We start from the raw sequence: 15,687 nt of genomic DNA on the forward strand, positions 1-15,687 counted from the left end.
CTGGATGTTTGGAAGGAGGTCTCTGCTATCCACATCAAGCGAAGGAATGGAAGGTTTATTGTTGGGGCAGTTCCATAGTCTCCCCTTGACATTTTGTTCAATCCACATTTAGGAGGAGTTTCAGTTTAAATACCCCTAATGGCATGGATGTTATACTGAGCCTCTGCAACTTCTTCAGAAAATCCCACAATCAAAGCACTTTCCTTTTGCTGAAAATAATGCAAATTTAAAATGATTAGCTAGTTAAGAGAATCATTACAGAAACATTTTAGCTATAGTAATAAAAGTGGAAAAGGGCCTGGGAAGGGCCTTGTTTCTAATTAATAATCTAATTAATATCTGATTAATTAATGAGGCTTTGTCATGAAAGCTGCCTTTTATCTCTGAGGCTGTTAAAGTGTCCTCCAGACCCAATTTCTTGAATATGTTTTGATAAGGCCAGCTCTGTGCTGAGTCAGTCAAGTGGTTGGAATTGAATCAGTATGCTGCCTGATTAGGGATGCATAAAACACCTCTTAGGAAAATTAGAATACATCAGAATCAAGAACATGATAAATATGTCAGATTTTTTAGAACAAATGGGAAGTGAGTAATGATGAGCTGTAGTTCTTCAGAGCTGTATAAAAGTAATGTTTTTCCATAAATTTCACAGCAGTGAAATGACCAGAGCAGAAAGAGGAGAGACCTCTACAAAGCCAGAATGTCTTAGCTCCAGATCATACCTTTCATGAGAACTGAGCTTTTGTTTTGGGTGGTGTCTGCAGGGATGTGGTGTCCTTGTCTCAGGTCAGACTTGGCAAGCAGATGATTTGGATTCTTGTGACCCTGCTGAAGCTCCTGATGTGATTATTATAGGATGCGTATAAAACAGAATAGTTCAGCTGGAAGGGACCTTCAAGGGTCATCTCATCCAGCTGCCTAACTTCTTCAGGGCTAACCAAGAGGTAATATGTTATTAAGGGCATTGTCCAGACATCTCCTGAACATGACAGCCATGGGGCAACAACCACCTCTCTAGGAAGCTTGTTCCAGGGTTTGACCGCCCTCACAGTAAGGTGGGGGACATGGGGACAGTGAGAAAATACATAAAAATATATCTAGGGCTTCTTGTTTTCCTACTTTTGGCTGAGATACAATTAATTTTCTTCCAGGTAGCCAGTATGGTGCTGTGTTTTGGATTTAGGAGAAAATTAATGCTGATAACACACAGAAGTTTTAGTTGTTGCAGAGCAGTACTTAACACAGAGCCAAGGATTTTTCAGCTTCTTGTGCTGTGTTGCCAGCAGGGAGGCTGGGGGTGCACCAGGAGCTGGGAGGGGATACAGCCAGGACAGCTGGCCCAGACTGATCACAGAGAGGTTCCATCCATAGCACATGGTGTCATGCTGAATGATAAAAACGGGGGGGGGGTTGGGAGGGGTGTAGGGGTGCCATTGCCTAAGGAATAGCTGGGCACTGGTCAGCTGGTGGTGAGCAATTGCATTATACAACACTTATTGTTTTAATTTTTTATTTTTTTCCCCTTTCTTATTAATCTGTCCTAATCTAAACCCCATGATATCTTGCATTTTTTTTTTCTTTTTTTTTTTTTTCTTTTTTCCTTTTTTTGTTTCTCTCCTCCACACCACTGGAGGGTTTCCACCAGTGAATATTTACTTTGCCTGGCCACCGTAAGGATTGTCAGCAGGCTATCGGTGTAATGGGGCAAGCACCCAATGAAGGGAAGTGCTTAGCTCACTTTTGGGGAGAAGCTAGTTCACGTTTCCTGAGGTCTTTGTTTCTATTCTTGATTCTGCCAGCAAACATGGGAAATCTGAATCAAATTTCTCTGCTTGTATCTATTCTCTCCTCTTTGCAGTGCTATAGAGTATGTATGGCACAGAGGTGTCCTCATATCCTCTGGTACCTAGTTCTAGAAGTATTCTCTTAAATGTTGTTATTCTGTGGGACATGTAAAACTGTGTTGGTACATTACAGCAAATGATGTGATCTCACTGTGATCTCAGGCAGGATGGCTGAGGTTCTTCCCTTCCTTTGTACCGCCAACTCAGTGCAAGAACTTTTTAATTGCATTTACTGTGGGATAGACACCTCACCTTGTTCTAGCCATCTAACAGCTGAGCACACGTATTGGTTGCTATGGTCTGCCTTTATATTAAATAAAGGAAGACACCTTAAGAAAGCAACGCACCCTCACCTATTTTAGGATGAATGAGTCATTCTCTGAAGTTAACAGTCTCTGTCCGTGGTTAGAGAGGAAATATGGATAGGCTTGGGAAACAGAGTTAAATACCTGGTTCGTAGGTAGCTAAAATTAAGTTGAGATAAACCTCCATGGTATAGAAGATATGGATTCTTACAGTGGAAATAGCTATTTTAGTAGCACAATAGGAGGCCCCAGTTGTTTGCTGCTTTTGTGCTTCCTTATTGTGGGTTATTTTGCAGCAGAATATAAAGCAAAGCTTAGGAACGACTACACCTGCAGCCTGCTTGCTTTGATCAGGATCCTAGTTTCTTTAAACGCCGAGTATTTTGCAATAGGCTTTTAGACCCAGGTTTTATTGTTCACTCTTGCCTACTACGAAGTGTCAGGATCCACTAGTTTGGTTACTGTCCTCTACTTCAGAGGAAAGATTTTGCCATCCTTTGGCAGAAGCAAAATGGCCTGAGTTTCAGAGCCGCATTTAGCCAAATCTGTGTCCCACAGTAAAGGCGTACTGCCTCTAATGTAGGTGTGTGAGAATGTGTGTATATATATAAATATATTATTTATGCACACATATATAAATATAATGTGTGCATACATATCCTGCCTAAATTTGGACATGTTGTTCTGGATAGTGATTACTGGGGTTATCCAAAGCACCCCTGTGTTCCTATGGCACAAGAAGAACAGATGTGTTGCAAACACATGCTTTAAAGTTAATGCCCACTGTCCCTGTAGGCTGAATATAGAAAACTACATCTCCAGAGACTGAATTGATGCCCATCTGAGCAATCATTTCTACAAAGGAATGACTGCTTGTGTGAACAGCTCCCCTGCCTTGTGGGATGGTGATCAAATGAAACAGTGATGAGCAATCACCCACTAGAAATGTGACTGATGCTCATATCATCTATGTTTTATTGCCTATCAGTCCAGAAGTGTAATATTCTGTATCCTGTTGGCCAGCCTCTGAGACATCCAAAGGCTTCCCAAAGACTCATATTGAAAAAACAAGAGAAGATACCTTTGCTGAAAAAAAAAGGGGCAAAAAAAAAAAAAAAAAAGGCAGCACCATATGCTTGTTTGGTTTATATTCTCTTCCGCAGATTTTCATTACTGCCCTTAGTTTTCTTTAGAGGGGTAGGGATGGAGAGAGGGAGTTGTTTCTGTTCGTAGTTGTAAAGATATTCTGGTACTATGTTATGGTCACTCTGAAATCGTGGTTGGGTGAAAACAAGCTCTCAGCACAGCAGATGTTTTGCTCTGTGAAGTGAAAGATTCACAGAGTACTGCTACTTGGATTTTCTTGGTTAAGTAAGCAGGCACAGCCCCCCAGGGCTTCCACAGATACCTTTGTTGTAAAATGTCCAGATCCAGGCTTCTGTCAGCTGCAGAGAGGGAAGGATAAGGACTGGATTCTTTTGGTTAGCTCCATCACAGCCGATTTTGATAGCATAAATAACAGCTCTGTGTCATAAATAACAGCTGTGCCACGTCTACTGCCTCTGGGGGAGCACTGCTACACCTGCACGCGTTCTCTGCCTTGGCAGTGGTCACCCTGGGGCTGTCTCTGGTGCACCCGTGCACTGCAGCACACAGGCCTTGCAAATGAACCTGCAGCTCCCAGGCAAAAGCTTCTCCATGCCTGCTGCTAGATGGCTGATAACTTTTCGCTGGGGAGCAGCCCTCAGCCCCACGTGTACGTTAGTGGGACCTGTTCTCTGTGTTACTGCATAGTGAGCTGGGTTCCTGTACCCTGTGTGCCATTTAGCTATTCTGGTACAAAGCAGCGCAGTGGGGTTAGTGCTGAAATGGCTTTTACCAGAGCCCCAAACCACTTATGGTCTCTAAAGGAGCTGACCAAAGGGGTTCCTGTGTGGGACTACCCCAGGGGTCGGTCAAGCTGGACTCTGACTCTGAAGGAGCCTCTTCTTGGTGTGCCAAAGCTTCAGAGAGGCCTGTAGCTCAGGGAGAGCTCCCTTTGAGGGAGAGGAAGGGGAAGGAAGAGACGAACAAATTTGCACAAGCAACGGAAGTTTGGCAGCCTGACTTCTTGTGCTGTGCAGTTGGAGTCTTTGTAGAGTATTAATATGTGAGCTGGGTTTGAACGTTTTCCTGCAGCTGGATGCTCAGAGCTGTGCCTGCTCTTGTGTCTCATGGGATTTGTCTTCATGCTGCAGCTTTTCACTGAGCGTAAGTTTTCTCTCTTTTTGCTGGCTGCTGGTTTTCGTGAAACTCGTAGAAACTTTGTTCTCCAGGGTTTTTGTTTCTGTCAAACTGGGAGAGAATTGGCCAATGGGTAAAAACAAGAAGTTGTTTGGGGGGCACAGCGAGACAGGCACACTGCAGGCAGACAGTCTGCAGGCACAGGAGAAGAGAAAATGTTAATCTGGGCTGTGTGCGCTCCTGCTCTGTGAAGCGCACGGAGGTGGGATGTTCTCCTTGCTGAAGTGGGGCTGTGCCTCCACGTGGCTCTCAACGTGGGGCTGCAGATGTGTGTGTAGCAGGACTGGTCTGGAGGTGAATGCATAAGACTTTGTATCTTAGGAAGAAGGTTGATAATCTAAAATCAAATCCATGCCTGCTCCTTCTCCTTCGTGGACACAGGCAGTGAGAGTCACAGAAGCAACGGAGAAACCCTGTGACAGGAGAGCTGGTTACACACACATGCTCCAGGAGGTTGATTTGTCCCTCCCAGCCATCCAGCCCCACTATTTGCATCTCTTTTGCACTTGGGAGACTGATTACAAATTTATAGCTTATCCCTGTAGCTGAGGAGCTACGACTGCAGACAAATGAAATCCCCTTTGCTCTACCTGACAGTGCTCTGAGATGGAAACCATCAGAAGGGAAGGCTCCTCAAAGCTATTGGGACAGCATCATCCTGCATCTCCACACCTCTGCTTCACATCCCCGTCCCTGGGATGAGCAAGGCTTATCGCGATATTGGAGTTTGCTGGCTCCGGCCTGTCTGTCACAATCACGGGGAAGCTCAGGCTGAGAGCTACAGGAATAAGGTGGATTGTGTTAGCTCTCAGTGCGCTGATTGATGGCCAGGTTTGGTGGAGAGGAGCTTCTCCACCTGGTGTGCTTGTTGAGCCCTGCAGTGCTGACTATGGGATAGCAGCTGCAGCAAGGGCTAAAACACCTCGTGGCACGTCGGGGAGATGGTACTGGAGTCAAACAGGTGATATGCCACTATAAATAGTTGGGAAGGAAAATAATTATGGGAGAATTTGCCATATTTCAGTAAATTATTTGTTATAAATCTTCCAAGGGGAATACTCAGAATTTGGTGCCAGAGCATGTTTGGGGAAAAGCACACTTATTTATTTGGTTATACAAATATTATGATTTTGTTGCATTGCATCAAGTCGTTCTTCATGTTAACCAAGACCGGCGAAGAGATTCCTCCCCATGGCTGTTAGCTACTGCTGATTGTAATAATAATAATAATGAAAAACAAAACAAAAACCCCACCACCAACACCTTCTCCCCCAAAAAAACAAACAAACAAAAAACAACAAAGAACAAAAATCAAAAAACCTGAATTGGAGTAAACAAAGGTCCATTCAAGACTGGACTGCCCCTTGAGTTCCACTGCTTTTCACTGTGCAGTCTTTTTTTGGGGTATTGCCAGCAGCATGGTTTGCAAGCTGAAATACAGCATAGAGAGGACAGTGAAATGCTGTAAGATCAAGGACAAGGACACGTGGGACAAAATGCGTGGAGTGAGCTTTTATAGGCTTTGTATATATAGCCAGGGCCCGTTCCATGTTGTAGCAGTTCTGGTGCTACCAGTGGTTTAATAAGGCACAACGATTTATTTTATGGAAGCATTGTGTATATGTATATGTGCACACACTCAAATTGATATATTTGAAGACTGCTTTATATATAAAAATAAATAATTTTGACAATGCCCTTGCAAGTGATAGGACCCCAGTGATGGCCTAAGGGAACAAGTCAGAGGAACCAGCTGGGCAGGGTCACTTGGCCTCTGCTGCTTTAACAATGTGCTTTGGTGTGGATGCTAATGAGAACCACAGGTATGGCAGAAAATGTGGTATCCAGTCTACTCATAGTGTTAAACAACTCTAAATACATGCGAGCTAGTTAATTTTCAGTTAAAGTCTTTAACTGCAAAGTTAAGTGATTAATAAAGGTAAAAGGTTGAAGTTAAAATTAAAAATGGAGGTGGAACAGTTCAGTTCCACCTGCAGGTCACATCTCTGAAAATAGTCAGGCTTTGGTTGCTAAAATTAGGCAACAAACTTTTCTTTCTGTGTGTCTTAGTAAACACTTGCTTTCAAATTAGGGAACTTGGTGGTGTTAGGAGTTTAGCAGATTTGATTATCAAGCTGTATACTTAATGATTTAAGAAGCTGAAAAGGCTAATTGTAGATGCCTGCTTTTGAAAAAATGCACTATTACCTATGCAGGCTTTCAGTTCCTTCATCTCTAGAACGGAGATAATATTTCCCAGTGCAGCCCTTGGGACTTTGTTAGTTTGAAAGGATTAACACAAGACAAAAGCCTCAGCTTTTGGGAAAATGCTATGGAAATACAGTATATTATTGTGATATCCTTTGAGACATCTCTGTGAAGCCAGTGGTGACTGTCATGATAATAAAGAAAGCCTTAGAGAAGCTAACGAAATAATGATCCTACTTCCTTTCTAGCTATTCTTTGAAAGGGCAAATGCAATGAGTGATAATGGTTTAATGAGAGAGAGTCATTAGGGCATCCAGCCTGCATCTTTAGAAGTGCAAGGCATTTTGGGAGATCGGAAAATGACTAGGAGAATAAAACCAAAGTAGCTCTGTGAGAATATTAAACCGGTATTTGTGTTCTCTTTGAATGCTGATTGAAACCAGTGATCTTTTTCCCCGGCTGGTGGCTCTACATGTGTACTCGTGGAAGTGGCTTGTTCGGAGCTTCAGCGACGCTGGAAGAGTGTCCAAGGAAGTAGCTTAGTACGTGCTCCCTGTCACTCACCGCTCTTAGCTTAGTGTTACTGGGAGATTTCTGACCTGTTGAATGAGCGTGTGTTGGAGGCCTTGTGGAGCGCAATCAGTTGGCCAGGGTTATTTGGTTTTATCGAGCTGCTCTGATTGCAAGCCTTGCTGGAGGGGGAAAGCTGCTAAATAATTTGTGTTGTATTGATACCTGGCAAGATAAAAGTTTCAGATGCTTTGTGCAGGAAACTGACATGGGAGTACAGTATGTGGTTGTGAGATGTTTCTGTGAAGCCCAGTGAGTATCAATACTGTACATTAGTATAAAAGAGTATTAAGTATAAATCTAATAGTAGCTCTAGTTTAGTATTAGAGCTAAACCACAGCACACACAATTTTTTTAAGACTCGAAGCACCCCTGATTGCTGGGTGTTCAAAGGAGGAAGTTTGCCTCGGCCCATTTAAGAAAAGAACCAGTTCCTCACTCATTTAGGATTTGTGCTTGAAATTTGCACAACAGCAAATGTGCTGCAGCGACATCTTTGATTCAAAAAAAGCTTCAGGGGTTCTGTGACTGCCTGGCTCAGAAGCCTGACAGCAGCTACCTGTTTTTGCAGTGTGGCTCTTACGGTGTCGTTCTGGACTTGCAGGGGCAGTGAGGAGCGTGGCAGAGCTGGGCGCAGACCCCGGCATTGCTCGGTTCCTGCAGCCACTGGAGCGGAGGTCTGGGGCTGCTGGGCATGGTGGCACTGCTCGTGCTGGTGCCATCAGGGTGACGTGGGCCATTGCCCTGCCAGGCAAAGAACCGAGGGTTGGTCTTGGTGCTGACCGCTGTTCAGGTGTGGGATCCTGGCCTGGGTAGTTGTTGATTTGTTCTGGTAGGAAAAATCTTGTTTGTTAAGTAAAGCAGAGTGTGAAAGCAGACGAGAAACAAGCAGGGCAAAGCGGGGTTTCAAGCATGCCCACAAACGAGGAGGAGGAAGCTACAGAAAACCCTCTGTGACGAAGCAGCTCTCTTCTCCAGTCACGAATGGGTAATGCCACCCCCAGAGCATCTGCTCCTCCGGGTGGGATTTGCTTGTGTAGGGGCCTGAATCTGTCTCTGTAGCTCAGAAAAATTAAACGCCCGGCACAGAGTAGGGTGGGGGTGATTGAGGACTCAAGATGCCAGTTTAGGTACATTTTTATCTAGACGTGAGTTTAGCTGTTACAATTGTGAGCCACATTTGGATCCCCATCTCAAGTCAAAAATCAGCCCACTTAAAATTGTTGTTGATGGGTTTAATTTGGATTCTTCTGCTGGATTTGTCTGAAAATAGAATTTGTGCTAAGGGTGCTGCTGAGATCAGAGTCCTCATGCAGGTATCATTTGCAATCCCACACCAGCATGTGAGAGCAGAGTCCCCGTGAAGTCCACAGAGATCTTCATGAGCACACCACAGTTCCCCGAGTGCTGTAAGGTCAACTGATGTGGTGACAGACCCTGTCCCAAAGACTCAAGTTTTCTTCTTTTCTTCTTACCACCCTGAATGAAACGGAAAAGCTGAAGTTTTAAGGGTAATAACGCTCAAGCTGTAACTTTGAGCATCTGTTCGCAGTCATTTCTTTCCCATAATAACCACATAAACTCTTTTTGTCTCCTCTTTTCTCCAGGTCAACAGACTATGGCACTACCTATGAAAAGCTAAATGACAAAGTAGGCCTGAAGACTGTGCTGAGCTACCTTTATGTCAGTCCCACTAACAAGAGGAAGGTAAGGGAGAGCTGTCGAGCTGGTAGCTATAGAAACAAAATTATGACTCTTTGTTCCTTCCAAGAGGAATTATGATCCTATAGTGAAATCCATTGGCAATTCATCGGAGCTTGAATTTGCTGTTTAAGTCACACTAGTGCAATTCCATGGTTTTCAGTAGAATTGTGCCTGTTTTACTTGTGGTGGGGATGGAGTCCTTAATCTCCTGCTGAAGGAGTTAAAGAAGTAAAACAGGTTGCTTTTTTTTTTTCTTCTGACTCTTATACGTTAAAGAGCTGAACTCACACAAATGCTTCCTGGAATCTTGCTTACGCTGACTTATTAGCTAATATGCCTCTTTTTGCCTTCTCTGTTTCTTTATTATTAGCAATAACAGAGAAAAGGCATTTCTTCCTGCATTTTATGCTTATGCTTTCCCTGGATTTTGTGGAGAAGTTGGAGGTAAAGATGTAAATGACATTTTCATTGGTTACATCATATAAGGGGGCCGAAAGGAGAATGTGCTGGGGCAAGTGGGTGGGAGACCTACGATGTGATTTGACTGTGTAGGAGAGAAGATGAGGTCACAGCTTTCAAACCCCCTGCTCATGCTTCCCACATAATGCAATTAGGGCTTAGGCTGGCTCACAGAGCGCAGCCCAGGAGTTACCGCTCAGTGCCTTTTTGGTTTAAAATTATTGCCTGTGCGGATTCAAGGGAGGTAGTGGGACAAAGGTGCTCTCAGCTACCCACAGAAATAAATACAGGAGGGCTGCAGCATGCAGCTAACTGCTGGCAGCAAATGGAGCTGTTTGGATGGGGAGCAGCACGTTCTGTTTCGTCACTTCCAAAGGGCCCAGCTCGTCTCCCTCCTTAGGTTTCCAAACTTGTATTCTGCTACTCCTACTATTATTATTACTGACACTGTTTTTTCCATCATCGGTCAGTCTACAGAGTTTTCAGGATTGATGCGTATTTCAGTGCATGCAATCTTAAGGCAGCCATGGCTCTGATTACCGTAGGCAGCAATATGTGCTTTGGGATATAGAGAGGAGAGCGAGAAGGTGGTGGTCAGGGGTCAGTTTAAATTTTTTTGAGTGCAGAAATGGAATTCTCATAAAGACTATCTTTATTGTTTTGTTCTGAGCAAAATGAAATGAAGGTGTTTCATAATAAACTCTCCTGGCCTTAATACCCCCTACGTGGTGGGTGCTGAAGAGTTAATTCTTGCTCGTTCTGTTTCCAAAGCAACTCTGCCCACCTGAAATCGGAGGCAATATGCTCAGTTACAAATCCTACGTCACTGGTGTAAAGTCTCCCTCACAAATTGGGGGTGCAAGGATATATGATTATCTTTAGCATTTCTCAAGCTATCAGGCTCACCAGATTAGTGGTCTTTTCTCCCTCTCCTATTTTTTTTCCTCTCTAATAACACATATCACTGTATAGTGGCATGCAGAACTATCTTTACCTTCTGTTTTCTTATTGCAGATGACAATTTGTATTGGCTTATATTTTTGGTCTTATGTTGTTAGGAAATGATTTCTGGACCTGTCTGTCTTCCCCCCTTTCCTCCCTTCTGAAAAATCATTTGAAACAGAGAGGAGCTGTAAGGAAAATCCATAGGAAACCAGCTTTAGTATGTTGGTTGTAGGAACAACTTGTTTTCATTCTTTCCACCTCTGCTAAATATAAGGACACTGTTACTGGGCATAGTTAAACAGGTGGTTTGTCTGAACCCAGAGCTGACTGCTTTGATCAGCAAAGCATTTCCAAGCATAAATTCAGATTTTTGGAAATTCTTGGGGAAGATGTCACTGGATTGGAGAATCAGGGATTTGTCAAATTCATTATTATCAGGCTTATTTTACACCTACCTCTTACAGATTCACAAGGTTGTGTCTGGCAAAAAAATGCTCTTAGGTTGTAATTTTCTTCAGGTCTCTCTCGGTGAACATTGTTAAAATGGCCTGCAGAGTAAGCATCGCATTTTTGCTGAGCTCCTGAGCGCAACCACCGATAATGAATCACAAAGCAGTTGGTGAATCAGTTGCACCCCAGCGGACAAAGTCTGGATCCCTTGTGCTTCCCCTCTGACAGCGGGAGTGCTGCCCAATTGCACGCAGTGCAGGGATCTCCTGTGAGCCTCAAAAATAAATCTTAGAGGCAATAAACAGTGGGAGAAAGATACCACGAGCAACAGGGCCTGTGTGCACACAGTGAATTGTGCAGGCCCTTTCCAGGCACGATATTTTCTCCTTAGGCATCAGATATTGGTAGGACCTTGTGTGCCTCGGCTCCTGTCTCTTTCTGATGGGTTGCTAGCACTGTCTGCTCATTAGCGCTTAGAGGATTAGGAGTTACTTGGAGGAGGGGAAAAGCTTTCCATACATTCATTCCTAATTGATTTACTAGTGAGAAGGATAATTACCTCTCAGCTACCCTGCAGAACTACAGTGGGAATTACCTGTCAGATTTCTTTGAAGCCCTGAAATGCCTCTCTTCAGCTGTTAAATAGAAATTATGCATTCAGCCAAATGCCAGTTATATAAACATCATTTACCTGAATTGTGGCATAACCCTGGGCTCATTTAAGTATGAGGAAAGAGGATTTAAACACTAGCTTTTTTTTTTCCTTTTTTTTTTTCTTTTAAAATAAAAGCTTTTTTGTTTCCTTTTAATTTTTGTGAATACATTATAAGTTTTTTTTTCTTTTTTTTTTTTTTTGTTGGCTTCTGTCATGTGTCAGTGCTCAGTGCTGCCAAGTTATGGTGGAGCACTGATTTCGCAGTAAGAACATCACTGTTACTGCAGTACTGGGGGATCAGATGGGGCCAGACTTGAAATGCAGGGGTGGAGCAGATGGATGAGGCATGGTTATAACCCAGGGGCTGGGAGCCTGTGTCATTCCCCTTCTCTTGGTACTGAGAAAGACACAGCTGATGACTACTTCACCAGTACAGGAGGGCATAAAGCCCTCAGGGATCTGAGGCACTCCAAGCATTTGTGCTTTTCTTACAAAGTAGGTTACTTTCTGGAAGAAATACTGAGCTTAGTACAGGAATGATTTGGTGAAATTCTGGAACACATACTGCACAGGGAGGTTGGACTCGGTGACCTAATGGTTCCTCTGGCCTTAAAATATTGAATTCTCTTTGGGTTTTATTCTCTCACCCACAAAGGTCATGTCTGAGCATCTGCTATGTAACATTGATGGCAAAAGCAAGTTCCCAGTTAGCTTCATGTATATTTGTTCTTCCTCTTTTAAACTAAAAACTCTTGTTTCAGTTTAGGTTATATTTTTAATCAATATTATTCATTTCATGTTCTCTTTAGGCTTCCTGCTAAGCTGCTCCTGTGTATTTCTCCCATCCCTTACTGGAAAGCCCCAGCACAGTGTTGACTATTGCCCCTGTCTGTATCTGGTGTCCTGCCATGTTTTGAAACATCGTTCCTGCCACAGCAGACTGACAAATGCTGGAGCAGCCTGAAAGCAGCTGGCCCATCGTTCCTATCCTTTGATCCTCTGTGAAACACAGCAGTCCCTATTGTTTATCCGTGGGCAAAAAGACAGTGGAGACATCATGTGTTTGTGCTTGAAGAGGAAAGTAGTAGTAGATGCAGTAGATGGGGGAAGAGCTGAAGAAACACAGTCTCTAGTTTCATCATGGTAATAAATCCAGGGTGGCCTTAGGTCTCCCTGGCTTTGCTGCTGTTAAGTACCTAGAAGTCAGGCTCAGTTTGTCAACGTTCGTTGGTTTTACATGTTGCCACTGGGAGATACCAACCCTCCACAGACTCAGAGTTAGTAAAGGCACAGAGCCTCATAGGCTGAGCTGAGGTGGCTTTGGCTGCATCCCCATGTGGTGCTGGGCAGAGGCAGCTCTGGGTCCCAGAGCCCCTGCTTGCAGCTGATGACCTATTCTGCTGATGGCCTTTTTGAGCTGAGATGGGGGATGTCTATGCAAGCTATTTCCTCGAAATTGCAAGTAGATGTTTGGAAAATGCTCTTCACCATTGTGTAATTTGAGGTTTTGCGGTTCATTATTTTTATTTTATTACAATAATTTAAATTATTACAAGAAGGAATGGCCTCAAGGAGACGTTCAGGTTGGAAATTAGGAGAAATTTCTTCTCAGAAAGATTGGTTAAGCATCGGAACAGGTCGCCCAGGAAGGTGTTGGAGTCACCGTCCCTGGGGGTGTTTAAAGGAAAAGTTGGACGTGGTGCTTAGGGACATGGTTTAATGGGTGACATTGGTGGTGGAATGGGGACGGTTGGACCAGATGATCTTGGAGAGCTTTTCCAACCTTAATAATCTTATGATCTGAAATGGAACCACCCTGGAGTGCTGCCATAAGGAGATAAATGAGTGGGCTGTGGCCTGCTGTAAGTCCATAGCCTCTGGCTTCACCAGAGCAGAAATAATTCCTACCGTGACCCAGGATGACTTCGTCTTCTGGTGGAGCAGCTGCACTGTTCATGCTCTTCTGAAAGCTAAGGAGATCAGGGTTTCACAGCTCTTTGCAACTGGCCAGTGTTCATACGGCCTTGCTGTTGGTAGCTGAAACTGCCAGGCTTGTACCTGCTCTTCTTGCAGATGCTTGCGCTGTTTCTTCTTTCACTTCCACACTAAGAACTTGTGGAAGTGAAGAGGAATTTTCCTTAGATGAAGAAAATCTGCCTTGATTTCCAGGTGATCATTAGACCTAGCAGTTTCTGAAGTCCTGAAGGCCATTGCTTTCTTAAGAGTTATTGCTTGGAGCTCTAGTGAGAAGCTGAGTTGCCTGTGTTTGTGACACTCCCATACCCATGAAGATTCTCTTAATTGGCAGTGTATTCTAGGACACATCTTTCCCTTCAGTGCATCCACCCACATGGTGGTTTGCCAGAGAGGCCACATGAAGAAGTATCTGCTTTGGCACAGCTGACATACACATTTTAACAAACCTGGTAATACTGTGGTGAACTTCAGAGAGGCAAAATATCCATGTATGTTCAGCAGTACACCTTCCTTGCAGTTGAGTGGGGTTGAAGGTCAGATGGCTGTGTGCTCTGAAAAGCTGGGGCTCACAAAATGCGTAGCTTTGGCTTTTATTTTATTTTTTTAACCCGACAGACTCTTGTCTGTCTTTAAGGGATATAACAAAAGGCTGCTTTCTCTGCTGGGCAGAGATCTCAGTTCTCTGCTGACCTTTAATTTAATGCTGTATTTTGGGCGTTAGTTACGTTTTACTAGAGGCGTCTTTCACAGCAGTGTGGGAATTAGAATTGAATTGTTTATTTCTTCCAAAGCGCTAAGGGAAAAAACAGTCTCTGTTTTAATAAGAACATTTCTCAACTTTTAATTCCTATTTTTCTTTATCTTTTATCTTTTTCTTTTCTTTGAAAGGTTTCTGTTAGATAATTTCCACAGCTATGCCTTAGATTCTTGGACTAACCCTGTGCACTTTGAAATAGCGCCTCTTAGAGCTTAAGTGCTCTGAGACCATGCCCTCTAACATGGGTTGGTCTGTTGGGCAAGATCACATATCTCATGAATGCCTGCTTTCTTCTTCTTTGCCAATAACAGGATTCATTTTAGAATTTATGCATCATAGGTAGATGCGAATCCCTTCCAAAAGAAGATGAGAACAGAAGTCCTGTGTTTCTGAAGCACTGTTCCTTTCAGGCACTGAGGTGCAATGCTGAATCCTAAGGAACTGTTGTTGAACCATAGATTTCTTGTATTATTTCCTCCATGAAATGCTCTGTGTAAAGTGAATATTCTTGGTGAAGGTGTTTAGTTGAAAACCCAGTTTTCACTGAGAAAGTTTTATCTCTACCCTTGGGATTCCTGTGGAGGTTGAGAGGATGGAATTAAAAAGCATTTAAAAGAAAAAAGGAGGGAGAAAAAAAGGAATAGAATGACAACTCTAACTGACAAAATCAAACCCAAATGCAGTTGCCTGTATATAGTATTGCTCAGATAAATGCGGATAAATGTGAGGTCCTGATTGCATTTAAGATCTGCAGTGACAGTTCTGATGTCTTAGAAATACCTGCCTTCATGAATTTGCTTTGCAATTCAATTGGATGCAGTCATCTTTAGCTTTTCTCCTGTGCTGGTACCATCATTGTTGTAGGCAATACCCTGAAGAATTAAAAGGTCTGTAGTCTTTCTTTCTGTGCAGAATCAGCATAAAACGTCACCCAGCAACAGTGACTGAAATGAGGATTCCCCCAGATTTCTCCTCATAGCAGAACTGAAGCATTTCAGATTTTATTTGCAGGTAGACCTTTTAGCTAGAGGATTTGAACAGTAGTTGTAAACAGCATAAAGCAGAAATAAATTCATGGTGCTCAGCTAAAGAGCTTTGAGTAAATGGTTTTGCAGGCTAATTTCCCAGTTGCCATACAGTCAAAATGGAAAAGCCAAATCACTGAAGCTATAAAAGCCAAAGATGTGCGACACCTCTCATACCTATTCATGCCTCTAGACTTGGCCCATCACAATGAGAAATGCTTAGAGGTATTTGGAGAGTCAGGAGCTCTGAAAGCTAAATCTAATTAAGTTTGTTTGTTTCTGTGCTGCTTCTTGGGGATGAAGTGAGGCAACTATTTATGAGCTGGCAGACAGCAATGCTGCGTTGCAGTTCAGGTTAATGAAGGAAGAAGTTAATTGTGACTGTAATATTGGAATCTCATAGGAATGCACCTACCTGGCTGGAAACTCGCTATCTCATTGGGATTGACATCTCCTCCTGCAGGAGATAAAGATCCTAAATGAGTGCAAGTCACTTTGACCTCAT

The 15,687-nt window shown here is 43.3% G+C and overlaps 1 protein-coding gene across 13 annotated transcripts in view; it reads left to right on the forward strand.

The window, feature by feature from the left end:
* The window catches only part of SORCS3 (sortilin related VPS10 domain containing receptor 3), a 313,425-nt gene that overhangs the window by 145,593 nt on the left and 152,145 nt on the right, over positions 1-15,687 (forward strand). For 10 of the 13 annotated variants that reach the window (XM_080597782.1, XM_080597774.1, XM_080597784.1 and 7 more), the window contains one exon: positions 8,818-8,917. The exons of 2 other annotated variants lie outside the window; for them this stretch is intronic. In XM_080597782.1, the coding sequence (XP_080453908.1) occupies positions 8,818-8,917 (100 nt within the window). Of the gene's footprint in view, positions 1-8,571; positions 8,722-8,817; positions 8,918-15,687 lie in introns of those variants that run through there. One more of the 13 variants, XM_080597779.1, reaches the window with a different exon arrangement.

Source organism: Anser brachyrhynchus (genome assembly GCF_964034855.1).
Source record: "Anser brachyrhynchus genome assembly, chromosome: 6".
Lineage (NCBI taxonomy): Eukaryota > Metazoa > Chordata > Aves > Anseriformes > Anatidae > Anser > Anser brachyrhynchus.